Source organism: Hoplias malabaricus, chromosome 15, assembly GCF_029633855.1.
Source record: "Hoplias malabaricus isolate fHopMal1 chromosome 15, fHopMal1.hap1, whole genome shotgun sequence".
Classification (NCBI taxonomy): Eukaryota; Metazoa; Chordata; class Actinopteri; order Characiformes; family Erythrinidae; genus Hoplias; species Hoplias malabaricus.
Genome location: NC_089814.1, coordinates 21,369,683 through 21,387,645, shown reverse-complemented (window position 1 = coordinate 21,387,645; position 17,963 = coordinate 21,369,683). Strand labels below are relative to the sequence as shown.

Below are 17,963 nucleotides of genomic sequence, written 5' to 3'. Positions count from 1 at the left end.
TTTTTCCTTGCAGAATTGTTCGAGTTCAGTCAGATTCATGGTGACCTGCAATGCGCTCTCTTCAAGCCATCCACAGATTTTCTCTTGGATTTAGGTCAGGGCTCTGACTTGGCCACTGAAGGACATTTACCTTCCTATCTTTAAGACACTGCTTAGTTTTTTTTTTTTTTTGGCAGTGTGTTCAGGGTCATTGTCATGCTGGAAGATGAATCTCCTACCCAGTTTCAGTTGTCTAGCAGAGGTCCGCATGTATTCCTCAAGAATTTGGATGCACTTGGAAGCATCCATTTTCCCTTTGATCCTGACCAATTGCCCAGTTCCTGCTGAAGTGAAACAACCCCATAACATAATGTTGCCACCACCATGCGGTATGGTGTATTGTTGGTGGTGTGCTGTGTTTGGTTTTCACCAAACATACCTCTTGGAATTCAATCCAAAAAGTTCAATCTTGGTTTCATCTGACCATAAAACCTCTTGCCACATGTCATTAGAAACTTCCAAGTGTTTTATGGCAAAGCACAAACGAGACTCAGTGTAACACTTTTTTAGAAGTAGCTTCTTACTTGACACCCTGCCATACAGGCCAGCTTTGTGTAATGCTTGTGAGATTGTTGTCACATGCACATGCTGACCAACCAGCCATACAGCCATACAGCCTTGTAGGTCCTTCAAAGTTGCCATTGGCCTCTTGGTAGCTTCCCTGGTCAATGTCCTGCTGGCTCGGTTTGTTGGGAGTTTGAAGGGATGGCCTAATACTGGCAAGGTGATGGTGATGCCATACACTTTCCACTTCTTGATAATGCAGTACAGTACTCAGAGGGATAGTTAAAGCTGCTGAAATCTTTTTGTATCCTTCTCCTAACTTGTGCCTTTCCACAACTTTATCACAGAGCTCTTTTGAAAGCACCTTTCCAACCATGGTGTTACCATGCACTACTAGTAGTGGACTTGTCAAGAAACAGCTGGTTTTATTCTGAAGTAAGCAAAACCAGTGCAGTTGATGTTAGGTGTGGGCCAATTGGCCTGGTGTGTGATGTGGAAGGTGGTTAGTGTTAGACATAAATTCTGGTAATATTTGCTGTTCTCTGGTTGCTGTGTGGTTATAATGTCCAGAGTTACACTTTATCATCAACAAAATTTGGGTTCTATTGACACAAACGGTTAGAATCAGGTTACTGATAAACGAGTGTTAGCACCTGCTAACCTCAGCTCAATTAGCTCATATGTTGCATTGGGCCTTGATTTTTGTATAAAGTGCTTTTCTGTCGTTTGTTGTGTGGTTATAACGGCTTACATATGGTTGTAAGTTACATATGGTTGTGATAACATAATTCAGTTTATATTATGTGACATATGGGCTTTATCGTGCAGTCAAATTTCTTTTTTTGATTACACACATTCCCCATTCTCATTCATGAGACGTGTGAAACATAGGTAAGAGATCCATCCATCCATCCATCCCCTTTGTAAAGGCCCCTTTGTCCCCACCCACCCCATCAGTGAAATCAACTGAATCATTTGGTTGTAAATTGTGGTATTTTAGTTATTTAGCAACAACACAGACTACTTTGGAGCAACAATTGAAACAAAGCTTCAAATGCATCCAGACTTTACAAGCCATTATTTTCCTTTATCAACTAAGCTCTTTGCCTCTGCACAATTAAAAAACATTTACCGCCAGCTTCCCAAAATCTGGTGCTGGAATATACTACTGAACTAGCATAGCCTCGAAGCTAATATGCACCAAACATGCTGCAGGCAGGAGCACCGGCTCTGGCATACTGAGGTGTATGTTAATTACAATTTATATTGATTTACTGCTTCTGTCCCTTACCCAGTCTTCCATTAGTGGAAGTACGTAACCAATTACTGATTATAAAATAACTATATTGGTTGAAGTGAAATAAAATAAAACAGCATATCTAATTGTGCTGGGCTGATTTTGTTCAATTATTCAAATGTTTCCTGCTGGACATATCCCACTTCCAGGTTTCTCTTTTTGTATTGTTTTTTTTTTTTATTTATTTATTATTATTTTTTTATGTAAAGGATTCTATGGGGTGTCATTTGCTCTGCTATAACATATATAGCTATAACATACCTTGACCTCACAAGTCCCCCTGCTGACCACATATCCTAAAAGTCTCTGCAGAATAAACCTATTCTACTCTTTTCATATTCAGCTCCTGACTCTATTTGAATTCTTCCAATTATAATTATATGCTCCTGATTTAGCAATGGAAAGTCTGCAAAGGCACATGACAGTACAACATGGCCTTAAGAATGACTTGGTCTTGCAGTATTAAAAAAAAAACTATGTGATTTTCTTTAGTATATCTGGGTGTGTTATCACAACAAAATATATATAAAAAAAAAACAATGAAACAAAGTATAGAACTTAGAAACATGAAGCTAAATGTTACAAATTCATGTTTGTACATATTGCAACCACAACACTACTGTAATGACACTCCATCAGAAATCCCATGAGCTCTTTGAGACAGTAAATAAAAGAATGCCTGGCAGTTGCAGTTTTGCTCCAAGCATAACGTTTTTATAACAGAAAAGAAATTTGAATATTAATGGTGGTTTTTGCTAATGTTTAAAATGTTAACATTGAAACCATACTGTGATATGCTTATCTTTCCCTCAATATGTTTCTACTACTGATTAATCTTTATTCAGCCAAGGAGAAAATCTGTGTATATGCTTGAACATGTAAATGTAGCAAAGAATATTCCATTTAACTGACAAATATTTAAAGGAAGATCATTTTTTACTAAATTTGCTTTAATTTATAAATTGGTACATCATTTTTCAATGGAAAACCTGACATTTAATAGCCCTGTTTTGCAGCTGGAAGGACTGGTTGTCTCTGAACTTTATATTTATCCTGCATTTCTTAGCTTACTGTTTGCTTATGTGCTCATTGTAATATCTAACACTGCAATCATCCTGCTAATAACAATGGAAAGAAGGCTTCATGAACCTATGTACCTTCTCTTCTGTAACCTTCCATTTAATGATGTGTTTGGAAACTCTGTTGTTGTCCCTCGATTAATGGTGGATATGTTGAAGCCAGCCTCGGAGCGTTACATCAGTTTTAGAGATTGTGTTACTCAAGCCTTTGGTTATCATATGTTTAGTGTTGCTTCTAACTGTATTCTAATGGTTATGGCCTTTGACCGGTATGTTGCCATTTGTAATCCACTGCACTACACAACTATTATGACTACTAAAATGGTGGCTAAACTAACTGTATCAGCCTGGGCTGTGACACTGCTGCTCGTTTGTATTTTGTTAAGTCTCACACTAAGGCTGAATCACTGTGGAACATTCATAACAAACCCATTCTGTGATAATGTATCACTCTACAAACTCTCGTGCGAAGGTTCCTTTATTAGTAACGTATATGGCCTTGTGTACACAGCAGTTGTAGCTGGCTGTTCCCTCACAACTATTGGAATAACTTATTCAAAAATAGCCATTGTCTGTCTATCCAGCAAAAATAAATCCCTTAACAGCAAGGCTTTGAAAACCTGTAGCACACATTTGACTGTCTTTATGATCATGTGGTCATGTGGGTGTTCCATGTTCATTCTCCATCGTTTCTCTGGTGTTGCAGAGTACAGGAAAGCAGCAGCCCTGATTTTCCATATTATCCCAGGCATTCTGAATCCTCTCATATATGCTTTACAGTGTACTGAAATAAGACATGTTATATTAAAGCTTTTAAATATAAAAAAACAGGTTCCATGATGACGATGTTCAAGTTACATCAAGGAATATTCTCTTCTGATTCACCAGATAGTGATTTTTAAACTCAGATAGTCCAGATTTTAATCATCATGCAAGTGTAGTTGAGTTTACACACTCTCATAATACATGTGTTTGTGTTGTTGTGGTATACAGCGATGTATTGTGAATACTGGTAAATTAGTGAAAAATAATAATAATAATAGTATTTAAAAGAAATTGTACACTTTTCTGTTGTAAATCAATCAAATGTTGTTTAATCATTTTAATCAGTGACAGATGTTATGATGATGTTGCATGTCCATGAAAAATATGAACATAAACTGATAACATTAGTTTGTCCATCTGGAGTGTAAATAATTCCCCATTTGGTTAGATGTGTGTGCTTTTTCACTATACTTCTCCTGAGGAGGGCATGCTAAATTTTGCACACTGCAAAATGTAACATATCTAATATGTGGACTAGGTTATGCATGTGGGTATGCATGAGCGTATGCATGATAAAACACTCCAAGTTTATAGCAGTTGATGCTGAGTATGGTTATTGCAGCAGAGGCCAAATATTCTTAGCAGTTGATATACTGAATGTGAAATCCAATTTTTAACAGAAACGCGATTATGATTGTCTGGTCGATAACCCATTAATTACTGCATATACACACACATCTCACCTGTAACACAAGATTTGTGTCATTTAACAGACTACAAACCCATTTCCAGCAAAGTTGGGATGCTGAGCATAATGTAAATAGGAACAGAATTCATTAACCTGCAAATATGGTATTTGTACTATTTCAATGTTCAAACTGAGCATTTATTTTATTTTGAATGTATCCAACATTTAATAATGTCAGCAGCATGCTACAAAAGTCTAATAAAATTGTGTAATCTGCACTAATTAAAGAACTAATTAAATTAATTGGAAAAGATCAGGGATATCTCACATCTCAGAATGACAGAGTTGCAGAAATAATATTATTGAAGGGGATAGCCTCTATGTGAAAGGCTGCACAGGCAACTTATGAATAAAATTTCCCAGTTCAAAATGGCAGATGATCTGTGATTTCACCTTCTAAAGTACATAATATCATAAATATTCAGAGAACCTGGATAGATCTATACTTACAAAATATTGGCTGGCTGAAATATTCCAGAACTCTAGCCACTGAACTAAACACAGAGGCATTTCTGAAGTAGAAATTAATGCTTGGGCATAATTGGAAGTGGAATAATGCCCTGTTGTCAGACAAATAAAGTTTGAAATTCTGTTTGGAAATTATGGATGCCTATCAGCTCTCAATTAGCCCTGATGAGTCCAACGAAGGGCTGGACAATTATACAATATTAATATATATTGTGATCAAAAATACAGTGATATTGTATTTAAATACATTTCATATGTATATTGATACATTTACAACATTTGCACTGACAGTGTGTGATGATGTACACCGCAGAGCCAGCACTCAGCAGTAATAGGCTAGGCTTGGTTCCAACACACAATATAAATGTGACTGTTTCACAAGTGATAATATAGCATAAAAAATAGCTAATAAGTGTGAAAAATGTATTCACTTGTATGGAGGTGGTTCAGCTATTATAGATATGATAAACTTTAGGTTTCAGTGTGCTGCAAAATATACCAGAGAGTGGTGCCAACTAACAGCAGGAACACGTCAAATCTGTTCCACCACCTGAAGCAGTTCTACTCAACAGAATACTCTTTGAGTCTGAATTTGAGGCATCATATACTTATATATACTCATATACTGTCCCTGAAACATCACTGCCACCTCAGCTGTGACATGCAAAGAGAAACCCACACAGCAAATACTGCATTTATGCCAAATGACAAACAGCCCAAGCATCATAAAGACATCACTAAAGCAGTAACAAATGCATTTGCTAAGTACACTGTTTAGCACAGTGAAAAAACGTGGACTTCAGGAAAATGATGTTAGTTATTGGCCCCAGATACGAATTCTAAGAGTATTTTTCATGCACTGTTATACGTAAGCTTTATGGATAAGTTAGGGAATGGATGGAAGAACAGCTGAAGTCAGTGTCATATTTTGCATCCACAGCTGATCAAGCCAAACCTCTGAACCATACATGACCCTGAAAAATATCTTTATTGACCAAGAGTGGAAGCTTGTCAGCGTATGATTCAAGACGGTTTACATTCGTAAATATAACACAGGCAAAGCAATTGCAGCTGGACTCGTGGATGTGCTTGCTTTCTGGAGACTCATACAAGACCAGCAGGTCTGCATCATCACAGACAGTGGGACCAGTGTCATCAAAGGCACTTAACTGGATGGACAAGACTACAATTCTTCTTGCACCGACTGAACTTTGCTATTGGTAAGTTAGACACAATTAATATAAATTTGAACATTATAATGTATAATAACAATAATAATGTGCAATTATTTGTTACGTTATTTTTTTGTATGGTCTGATTATATTTTTATTGCTAATAAAAATTGTCAGAGATATGTTATGCCTAAACATATAATATTACCTAAATGTATCACAACAGCGCTTGTAACAGAGCCTGTGTTATACTGTGTATTTGATAAATAAACAATTTGAGTTGAGATTCTGTGTGTTGTGTATGAATACAGAGCCTTGCGCTGCACCCGTTAGTGGCTGCTCACTACACAGTATAATGCTCCTTACCATACCAGGCACTAGATATTACTTAGTTGGCCTACAGTTTTTATTATAGGGATTTATTCCCCCTATATAAGTTGTTTTTTAGGCTATTCTTTAAGTCTTTAGTTAGGACAGACATATTTGTATAGATTATTATACATGCAGCAATTCTCTCAAATTCAATGGTGTTTTATTGCCATTGGATCAGATGCTTGCCCAATCAAGTGTAAAATAATTTTTATTTTATTTTAATAATTGATTGCTAAAAACATAAATACAAATTGAGAACTATACATGGCAACATTTGTCTCTCTTAATATAAGTGAGTGGACAACAATTGAGATCTGTAAAAAGGTGGTGGCTGCCTTTTCCTTCTCCTGGAGGACCTTGAAGCTGCTCAGGAGGAATATAACCAGGCAAAGCTTGTGAGTGAGACGCCAACAAGACTGGGCTTTGGTCAACAAATGGTGAAGCAGATTTGGGCAAAAAAAATGGGCTATCACAGAGGTCCTCTCAAAGGACAAGACCAGGTCGCTGCTTTCCGCAGATGGAAGTTTTAGTTACACAAACTTGTTCTGAGGGCAGAAAGAAAAATGATATGTAGTGTAGGGATGAATGTAGTGGGGGTGGGGCAAAATAGGCAGAATCAAAATTTGAAAGACCAAAAAAAAACCACTCACCCTGTGTTCTCCCTGTGTCCGCGTGGGTTTCCTCCGGGTGCTCCGGTTTCCTCCCACAGTCCAAAAACACATGTTGCAGGTGGATTGGCGACTCGAAAGTGTCCGTGTGTGTGTGTGTCTGTGTTGCCCTGTGAAGGACTGGCGTCCCCTCCAGGGTGTATTCCCGCCTTGCGCCCGATGATTCCAGGTAGGCTCTGGACCCCCCGCGACCCTAAATTGGATAAGCGGTTACAGATAATGGATGGATGGATGGATTATTTAGCAACCTTCAACTAAGTGAGTGCAAGTTAACTGATTTACCTCATATTTAACAGTAGTTTCACTGATGTCAGCCAGCAGGTTAAATTATGTTCCTTTGGTAACATTTCACAGACAAATATAACTTTACTTGATTTTGTGGAGAACCAAGAAATGAAGCTTGCATCTGAGAGCTTAGGTAGCTATAGCAAAATTAGCTAATTGTAATGACTGTGAAATATCACATAATGCTGACTGGTAGCTATGTTAGCTACATGTTTACATGCAACCCCATGCTAGGAATTCTTATATATTTGGGATTGAGTTATTTGAGATTAACTGAGTAACCCAGTTAGCTAACTCATTAGTCCATATCATACTACACGGTGTGGGGTGGGTGCTGCTTTTGGGGCAAGAGTGCTGCCTATTAGAAGGATACATAGAGAGAAGTGTTGTTCTTGGGGCCGGAGTACTGTATTTGTTTGGAGTATATAATGCTTACTTAAACAATGTTTTAATGACTATTTTATTGCTTAATTTTGCACTTAAGGCAAAAATGTACTGTGTAGTGTAACAGTGCTGCTCTAATGGAGGGGAAATGTACTGTATTACTGTTCTGAGGGCAGGGTGGATGTAGCTACAGCTCCGAGGGCAGAATGCATCTAGTGCAGTGTGGTACTGCTTTGAGGGCAGGAGGAATGTTGCTACTGCTTTGAGGGCAGGGGGAATATAGCTAATGTAGTGTGGTACTGCTCTGAGGACAGGAGAAATGTTATTACTGCTCATAGGGCAGGAGGAATGTAGCTTCTGCTCTAAGGGCAGGGGGAATATAGCTAGTGTACTGCCTTACTGCTCTGAGGATGGGTGGAATATAGCTACTGCTCTGAGAGCCGGAGGAATGTAGCTTCTGTTCTGAGGGCAGGGGAAATATAGCTAGTGTAGTGTGGTACTGCTCTGAGGGCAGGGGAATGTAGCTTCTGCTCTGAGGGCAGAGGGAATATAGCTAGTGTAGTGTGGTACTGCTCTGAGTGCCGGAGATATGTTGCTACTGCTTGGAGGGCAGGAGGAATGTAGCTTCTGCTCTGAGGGCAGGGGGAATATAGCTAGTGTAGTGTGGTACTGCTCTGAGGGCAGGGGAATTTAGCTTCTGTTCTGAGGACAGGGGGAATGTAGTTTCTGTTCTGAGGACAGGAGGAGTGTAGTGCCTTACTGCTCTGAGGGCAGGAGGAATGTAGCTACTGCTCTGAGGGCAGGAGGAATGTAGCTACTGCTCTGAGGGCAGGAGGAATGCAGCTTCTGTTCTGAGGGCAAGGAGAATGTAGCTACTGCTCTGAGGGCAGGAAAAATGTAGCTTCTGCTATGAGGGCAGGGAAATATAGCTAGTGTAGTGTTTTACTGCTCTAAGGGCAGGGAAATGTAGCTACTGCTCTGAGGGCAAGAGGAATGTAGCTACTGCTCTGAGGGCAGGAGGAATGTAGCTACTGCTCTGAGGGCAGGAGGAATGTAGCTACTGCTCTGAGGGCAGGAGGAATGTAGCTACTGCTCTGAGGGCAGGAGGAATGTAGCTACTGCTCTGAGGGCAGGAGGAATGTAGCTACTGCTCTGAGGGCAGGAGGAATGTAACTACTGCTCTGAGGGCAGGGGGAATGCAGCTACTGCTCTGAGGGCAGAAGTAATGTAGCTATTGTATGTGTAGTACTTCTCTGAGGGCAGGGGGTATATAGCTAGTGTAGTGCAGTACTGCTCTGAGGGCAGGAGAAATGTAGCTACTGCTCTGAGGGCAGGGGGAATGTAGTGTCTGCTCTAAGGGCAGGGGGAATATAGTTAGTGTAGTGTGGTACTGCTCTGAGGGCAGGAGAAATGTAGCTACTGCTCTGAGGGCAGGGGGAATGTAGTGTCTGCTCTAAGGGCAGGGGGAATATAGTTAGTGTAGTGTGGTACTGCTCTGAGGGCAGGGGAATATAGGTAGTGTTTTGTGGTACTGCTTTGAGCACAGGTGGAATGTAGTGCTCTGAGGGCAGGGAGAATGAAGCTACTGCTATATGGGCAAAAGTAATGTAGCTATTGTATGTGTAGTACATCTCTAATGGCAGGAGGAATGTATGGTTGTGCTGCTCTACAGGCAGGAAAAATGTACTTTAGGACCATTTTGGTGCCATTAATTGCTTTTCAAGAGGAGTAGTATTTTATTAACAGTTTAGAATATTATGTGATATACACTGTATATTTTAGGCTGAATGATATTATATTGAATGGATACATTTCGTGTTTAAATAATGTATTTAAAAACTGCCAATAAGAAAAAAAAACATCTACAGGTTTCACATTTTGTGCTCTATTGAGAGAAATTGTTTGTTTCAAGGAATTTAGTTAGAAAATGTATTAAATCTTTATCCTTTCAAATTCACACTTTCTTTTCTTTCTTTTCTGTCAAGAGATTTTTTAGATCAAGGACCAGAGAAGCCTGAGATTGCTTATTTCATGTCCTCTAAGGGTGCTCAAATTTGGATAAGATTCATCTCTGGAAAAAGCAAGCACAACCAAAGTTAAACTAAAGCAAGCTAGGCTATTAGTAGGAATAACTATGTTAACATATAAAGGTATTTGATGCATACAAGATATTTTGTGTGACAGCAACTTAAATATCAATGTGTCATGCATTCTAACCAATAAATGTTTTCATGTTGTAGAATTGAGCAACTATGTTGTGATTTGTGGACAGCAATGAGAAGCCCATATTTTCTGCATAGCCTGGACACGCTACACACATTCCTTGTGCATTAGGTGATTCATCACTATCTCCACAATGACCATCAGACCTTTGCTGAGGGCTGGCATCATAACCTCCCTGCACTTAATCCCTTGAATTGTTATTCTCCTGCAAGTTTGCATTTCTTTTATTTTTCTATTGAACAATTATTTTCCCTGAACATGGAAAGGGGAACATGCCTAGTCCAGCGGGGTACAGGGTATCCAAACAGAAATTACAGTGCTGCAGATCTAGGGTTACTTTCTTAAGGAGAGTAGTAACACAGGGTTCCACGGGCTTGTCCGCCACACACCGGTCCGCTATACTGTCACACACAAAACCTGAAACTGTGAAAGACATGTTAGCATTTTTAGGACTGACTGGCTACAGCAGACAATACATTCCTGACTTTGTCGGACGTACACAACCTCTTAGAGACATGGTGAAATCTCTGGGGATGAGAAATTTGTCTGGTAAGCTCACCTGGACGGTGGAGTCGGAACAGGCGTTTATAGATGTTAAACAAGCCTTATCCGTTGCAGTTGACTTAGCCAGACCTGACTATTCATTACCTTTTTACATGGATGTTTCTGAAACAGACACTGTGATTAATGGTGTACTGTTTCAGAAAAAGAGGGAAGGTAGAGCAGTACTAATGTATTTAAGTGTCCCATTGGACCTTATAGAGAGGAGACAACCACAGTGCACAAGACATGTAGCAGGACTGACCAAATTAGTACACAAAACAGCACATCTAGTAGCAGGATACCCATTGCGCATTTTAACCACACACGGAGTAGTAGCGTATATAAACTCACAGATGTTCACACTCACTCCATTGAGACAGAGAGGCATTCACAAAGCATTGACTGCACCCAACATCACCTACACACACGAAGGAGTTAACATGGCAGATGGGATGTTGGAAGGTCCACCACATGAGTGTGAGGAACAGGTGGAAAGGCAAGGAAAAGTAAGACCAGACTTACAAGCTACACCCATTCCAGGGTCATGGAATTTATGAACGGATGGGTGTGGGTACAGGGCAGATACAGGTGAAGTCAGAGCAGGATACGCAGTAGTTCAGGAAGCAAAGGGGGAAACACATGAGTTTCAGACAGTTATAGCAGAGGAGGTGAAACAAAACCCATCAGCGCAGAAGGCAGAACTGCTAGCAGTAATTTCAGCATTAGAAGTGGCAGAAGGAAGGGACGTCACTATTTATTGTGACTCAGCGTACGTAGTAACAGCTGCGCACGTAGACATTCCACATTGGAAGCAGGTTGGATATGTCACAAGCACAGGGAAACCACTCAAACACAAGATAGAAGTGATGCGATTGGAAGCAGCTATACACAAGCCAACTAAGGTAGCGATTGTGAAGTGTAAAGGACATCAAAAGGGAGACACAATAATAAACAGAGGGAATGAAGCTGCAGATGAGGCAGCAAAAAGAGCAGTAGGATACATGGAACCCAACAACATGCTTGTGTTGGACTCCAGTGTACCCTGGGAACCGATTCCCACAGGACAAGAGCTTAGACACATACAGGATCAGGCAAGTCCAGAAGAAAAGTCAGTATGGCTAGCAAAGGGAGCTAGCCCAAACAGTCAGGTGTGGACGTCACAAGAAGGACAAGTAGTTTTACCAATGTTACTAACAGAAGCAGTTTTAGAAGAAGCACACACAGTGGCGCACGTAGGAAGACGACAAACACTGGAAAATCTAAAACAATGGTGGCACCCATATATGTCAGCATTAGTGGTTGATCACATCACTAAATGTCAGATTTGTAACACACAGAACGTAGCAAAAGCATTTAAACTAGCTCCAGGAAGGTTTCCATTGCCAGATTCTCATGGACATGAGATTCAAATGGATTACACAGATATGATTGACCCCATTAGGAGATATAGATATCTCCTGGTCGTTGTAGATAGATTCTCGGGGTGGGTAGAGGCACTCCCCACTCTGAGGGAAGATGCAAAATCAGTCTGTAAGTTTCTGATTAATTGTTGGATTCCGAACCATGGGTTTCCTAGGAAAATTTTTTCAGATAACGGGAGTCATTTCACGAGCAAAACACTGCAGTGGGTGAAGCAGTCGTTGGGGCTGTGCCATAGCTATGGCTGTGTGTATCATCCTGCCTCACAAGGTCAGGTGGAGAGGATGAATCAAAATTTGAAATCAAAATTAGCTAAGATTACACTGACCACGGGCATGAATTGGCTTGATGCTCTACCAATTGCCCTGATCAGTATTCGGAGTTCAATTAATAGAAGCACAGGCTTCTCCCCATTTGAACTGGTCAGAGGCGTAGCATTTCCAGGCCCAAAAACAAGACTGAGTCCTGATGTGGGCTCGCCTGGGACGAACACAGATGAGTATCGTCAACTGTTTTTGAAACTAAAATCAGTGTGTGAGGAACTATCTGTGCAGGTACGGAGAAACAGAGGAGGAGACGAGGAGCATGAGATACCTCCCGAGGTGGCCGTCGCTCCATGGGTGTATCTGAGAGCCATCAAGCGAAAGTGGTCAAAACCTCGCTGGACAGGCCCATTCAGGGTGACAGAGAGAACCAGCCACGTGGTACGACTCAAGGGTAAAGGCAACTCATGGTACCACCTGTCTCAGTGCAAGCCAGCACTGCCACCCGAGGAGCACCAGACGGAGAAGCAAGCATCTAATTAGTAACAAGTTCCAGCTGGACACTCTGCGAACAACAGGTGTCACCGGAGAGCTGTCTGAATCAAATCAAATCAAATCAAATTTATTTATAATGCGCTTTTCACAACTGATGTTGTCACAAAGCAGCTTCACAGAATTCCAGTAAGACAAAGATTTGACATGAAATGTAAAAACAAATGTAAAACCCTCAAGTGAGCAAGCCAGGGACGACAGTGGCAAGGAAAAACTCCCCCAGCTGAGGAAGAAACCTTGGGAGGAACCAAGGCTCACAAGGGGTGACCCATCCTCCTCTGGTCAATCTACTGGTGATGATAGTTAGTAGTCCATGAGAACTTCAGTGTAGGGACAGCTTCAAGGCACTTGGTGGTTGCTGGAGCGTGGGCAGCTGGTCTGAAGCGTAGAGGAGGGTCTCGACAGTCATCCATCAGTGTCCAGACAGACAGGTGGGCAGTTGTTTACTCGGAAAGATGTAAAGGGATGGAATTAGTTTTGAACTGTTTTGTGTTTGTAAAGTAGAAAATATGAAAATTTCCAGAGTGTGGCTAATGACTCCAGCAGATCTGACTATGACAGCTTTAACTAAAAGGAGAGAACCAGGAGGACACACAGACACGGGAGCATCCTGAAACACTGGCATCCCTCTGCTCCACCGTCAACAAACCTGAGTGATCGCGAGAAGCGGCGGGACGACAGCACCAGCGTCTCAGTTTACTATAATTCCCTGTGTCCATGGACCCCCCGGATCTGCCACCTTTATCTATGGGGGAGCATTAGCTACCAAAAGATAAACTAAACAAATGTGTTTTTAGCCTAGATTTGAAGATTGCGACTGTGTCTGAGTCCCGAATATTTTCTGGAAGATCATTCCAGAGTCTGGGGGCTTTATAAGAAAAGGCTCTTCCCCCAGCTGAGGCCTTCTGAATTCTGGGAACAATTAAAAATCCAGTATTCTGTGATCTGAGTGAACGTGGAGGCTCATAATAGGAAATTGTATCTTGAAGATATTTAGGAGCAAGCCCATGTAGAGCTTTATATGTTAATAACAAAATTTTGTAGTCAATGCGTAATTTAACAGGCAGCCAATGAAGTGATGATAAAACTGGGCTGATATGTTCAAATTTTCCAGTTTTAGTGAGGACCCTAGCTGCAGCATTTTGAACTAGTTGAAGTTTTCTTAAATTGCTGCTGGTGCATCCTGACAGTAGTGCGTTACAGTAGTCAAGCCTTGAAGTAATAAAGGCATATACTAATGTTTCTGTGTCCTGAAGGGATAAGGCATTTCTAATCTTAGCAATATTGCGAAGATGTAAAAAAGCTGTCCTAGTGATACTACCTATGTGTTGATCAAATGATAAATCCGGGTCAATTATGACACCAAGATTTTTTGCTGCTGAACCAGGTTTAACTGGAAAGTCAGCTAGATTTAAAATTAAATCTGATAATTTATTTCTTGCCACTTTTGGACCCAAAAGCAGGACCTCTGTTTTGTTGCTGTTTAGAAGGAGGAAGTTACGCAACATCCAGCCTTTCACGTCTTTTACACAGTCCTCTATTTTCTTTAATCTGTGTTTGTCATCAGGCTTGGCTGAAATATACAATTGTGTGTCGTCTGCGTAACAGTGAAAGTTAATGTCATGGTTTCTTATAACTGTGCCTAGCGGTAACATGTATAATGTAAATAATAATGGTCCTAAAATAGAGCCTTGTGGAATTCCAAATCTTACTTTAGAATAATTTGAATTTAGATTGTTTACTTTTACGAATTGATAACGTTCCGTTAAGTAAGATTTGAATAATAGGGCTGTCCCTGTGATTCCAACCATGTTTTCTAACCTTTCTATGAGAATATTGTGGTCTATTGTATCGAAGGCTGCGCTTAGGTCAAGAAGCACCAACAGGGATACGTGGCCTTGATCAGAGGCAAGAAGAAGATCATTTGTTATCTTGACTAGAGCTGTCTCTGTACTATGATGTTGCCTGAATCCAGATTGGAATTTTTCATATATATGATTCTTATGTAGATATGAACTACGTTGTTGGGCCACAGCTCTTTCTAAGATCTTGGACAGAAATGGCAAATTAGAAATAGGCCTGTAATTAGACAGTGTACTAGCATCAAGATTTGGTTTCTTGATCATAGGTTTAATAACTGCTAGTTTAAAAGTTTTGGGTACATGGCCCAGACTAAGGGATGAGTTTACTATAGTTAAAAGAGGATCAATAATAGCTGGTAGTAGTTCTTTGAGCAACTTTGTGGGAATTGCATCAAGTGTGCAAGTTGTACAGTTTGCGGAGGTGATAGTCTTCTCTAGTTCTAATTGTGGGAGTGGGTAAAAGGTTTCAAGTCTTTCTTTTATAGTTATATTATGTTTTATATCATTCACATCGAGTGGCAGCCAGGATGGATTTGATCCTGTGGCTTGAGTTTGTTGTCTAATATTCTCAATTTTATTATTTAAAAAGTCCATAAAATCTTTACTGGTGAGAGTTGCTGGAATTAGTTGTTCAGAACCTGCTTGATTTTTTGTAATTCTAGAAAACACACTAAACAGTACTCTCGGATTATTTTTATTATGGGAGATCAGCGAGGCCAGATATGCTAAGCGAGCTTTAGTGAGGGCATTTCTATACTCTATAAGGCTGTCCTTCCAGGCAGAATGGAACACTTCAAGCTTGGTTGATTGCCATTTCCACTCTAGTTTTTGTAATGTTTGTTTTAAAGTACGGGTCTTATCATTATACCATGGTGCGAGCTTTTTCTGTCTTATACTTTTATGTTTAAGTGGTGCTACCTTTTCTAAAGTAGATCGACGGGTATTTTCTAGGTAATCAGTTAGTACATCTAGGTCCATTGGGTCTGATGGAGTTGGAACTGGGGTCGATAGTTCTGGTAGGTTTTCTATAAATTGTAGGGCGGTAGATGGTTTTATTATACGCCTTGTAGAATAGCGAGGGTTCTTACATATATTATGGCTAAAACGTAGCTCATATGAAATTAAGTAATGATCGGAGATTGCTGAGGATTGCGGTAAGATATTAATTTTGTCAATGTTAAGACCTAGTGTCAGAACTAAGTCTAAAGTGTGGCTGCAGTAGTGTGTAGGCCCTGTTACGTTTTGAGTAATACCAATAGAGTCTAAGATTGAGGTAAATGCCTTTTTTAGTGGGTCACTTTCCTTCTCAAAATGGATATTGAAATCTCCTACAATTATAACTTTATGATTGCACACCGCTAGGTTTGTAGCAAAATCGCTGAATTCTTTCAGAAATTCTAAGTAAGGCCCTGGTGGTCTGTAAATGTTGCATAATAAAAATGCGTCCTTTTTTGTGACCGGATTTGTAATAATAGTGGAGAGAACCTCAAAAGAAGAGAAGGTGTCACATTGTTTAAGTCTAATTTCTAGGGTATTTTGGTAAATTACACATACTCCACCTCCTTTGCCTGATATTCTTGGGCTATGTGCATAATTATAGCCTAGGGGGGTGGCTTCATTTAGTGCTAAATATTCATTTGGTCTAACCCACGTTTCCGTGAGACAGAAAACATTGAATTTATGATCACTTATAATATAATTTACGATGAGTGCTTTTGAGTTTAGTGATCTTATGTTGAGTAACCCAAATTTTAGTTCTGAGGTGTTGCTGCTAGGTGTTGTGTATGATTTAATATTGATTAGGTTGCTGAAACAGGCTGATTTTGTTTTTCTACTTTTACATTTAGTTCAGGGGAAAGACACAGTCTCAATACAGTTGAACCTGGGTGACGCCTCAAGACAGTTCGCAGACGGTCGGTTTAGCCTGTCTGTCTGTGGCCTGGTCCCGGCTCTGGATTGTCAGCAGCTATCTACACTACTCTGCTGACTAACTAAAAGACTATGTGCTATGCTGCAAGAAAGTAAGGCAGCACACTCCCGCGTGGGGTGGATACCATCCCTACCTATAAGACCAGGCTTGCCCTCAAAACGTAACCAATTGTCTATAAAGCCCACTTGATTTTCGGAACACCACTTGGACATCCAGCAGTTTAACGCCCAAAGTCTGCTGTAAGCTTCGTCGCCACGCCGCATTGGTATGGGGCCAGAGCAGATTACGGCATCGGACATCGTCTGGGCCAGTTTAATCACCTCTGTAATATTACCCTTAGTTACCTCAGACTGCCGCAGACGAATATCATTGGCCCCTACATAAATGACTACCCTCGAATATCTCCTATTAGCTAGCAGTCTAAGGTTGCCACTAATATCCGGCGCTCTGGCTCCCGATAAACAGCTAACTGTTACTGCCGGCGCCCCTAAAGGAGTAGCTAATTTCACGTGTCGAACAATAGAGTCTCCTATAACCAGAGCACTCTTAACAGGCTCCTCAGCGGGTGCTTCGCTGAGCAGGGCAAACCTGTTTGACACGCGAATCGGAGGAGCGTGGTGTCCCGGTGGGCTAGCTTTGGCCTCAGCGTTAGCATCAGCCTTAGCTTTCCGGCTATGACGCCGAGACGTCACCCATTCACCCCGCTGTGAGGGCTCTAACGCCGGAGTCGTGGGGGTGCTAACTCTCCCTAAGGCACCTGGAGTTGCTAACACTGAATCTCGCTGTTTATCCCTTAACAATAATAAGCTCTGGATGCGCACTTCTAACTGGTCCATTTTATCCACCAGAGAGCTAACTAGCTGACACTTAGTACAAACACAACCACTATCTTTATCGCTAGAGGTGGAAAAGGGGGTTAAACTAAACATGCCACACTCTGAGCAGGCAAAACAGCCAGTAGTAGCCATGGAATTGCAGGTACTTACCGCTTTTAGTTGATTTTAGTAACTTACACCAAGAACGTTACTCCAGGGTCCGGTGGCAGTTTTAGTGCCTCTGTAATGAATATTCCTGCGGAGACAATCGTAAAGATAGATCTATGGATGGTTAGTAGGTTATAAAAACAGATATAAATATAGAAATAACTGGAAACGAGTAAACAGGAAAACCAGAGCGATCAAAACAGCTTCCAAACGGGTACAGAAACAGCCAAACGGGTTGCCAGATCACTGTTGCTTCAGCAGAAGCTGTTGAAGATCCAGAACACATTATTATTTTCTTTACAGGTTGTCGTGGACTGTTCTTCTTTTTTACAGGTTGCTTGGACTGTTAATTTTTTTCCTTTCCTTTTAGGTTGAACTTTCTAAACAAAATGTAAAAATTATTTTTT

At 40.6% G+C, this 17,963-nt stretch overlaps 1 protein-coding gene across 1 annotated transcript; it reads left to right on the top strand.

The window, feature by feature from the left end:
* Positions 1 to 2,820: 2,820 nt before the first annotated feature.
* On the top strand, positions 2,821 to 3,759 carry LOC136668487 (olfactory receptor 52D1-like). Its single transcript, XM_066646027.1, has one exon. It carries the CDS (start codon positions 2,821 to 2,823, stop codon positions 3,757 to 3,759), a length of 939 nt encoding a protein of 312 aa, XP_066502124.1.
* Positions 3,760 to 17,963: the final 14,204 nt, after the last annotated feature.

Bases quoted from the DNA above. Each gene is read 5' to 3' on its own strand.
- LOC136668487 (XM_066646027.1), top strand. From the start codon at position 2,821: ATGGAAAACCTGACATTTAATAGCCCTGTTTTGCAGCTGGAAGGACTG.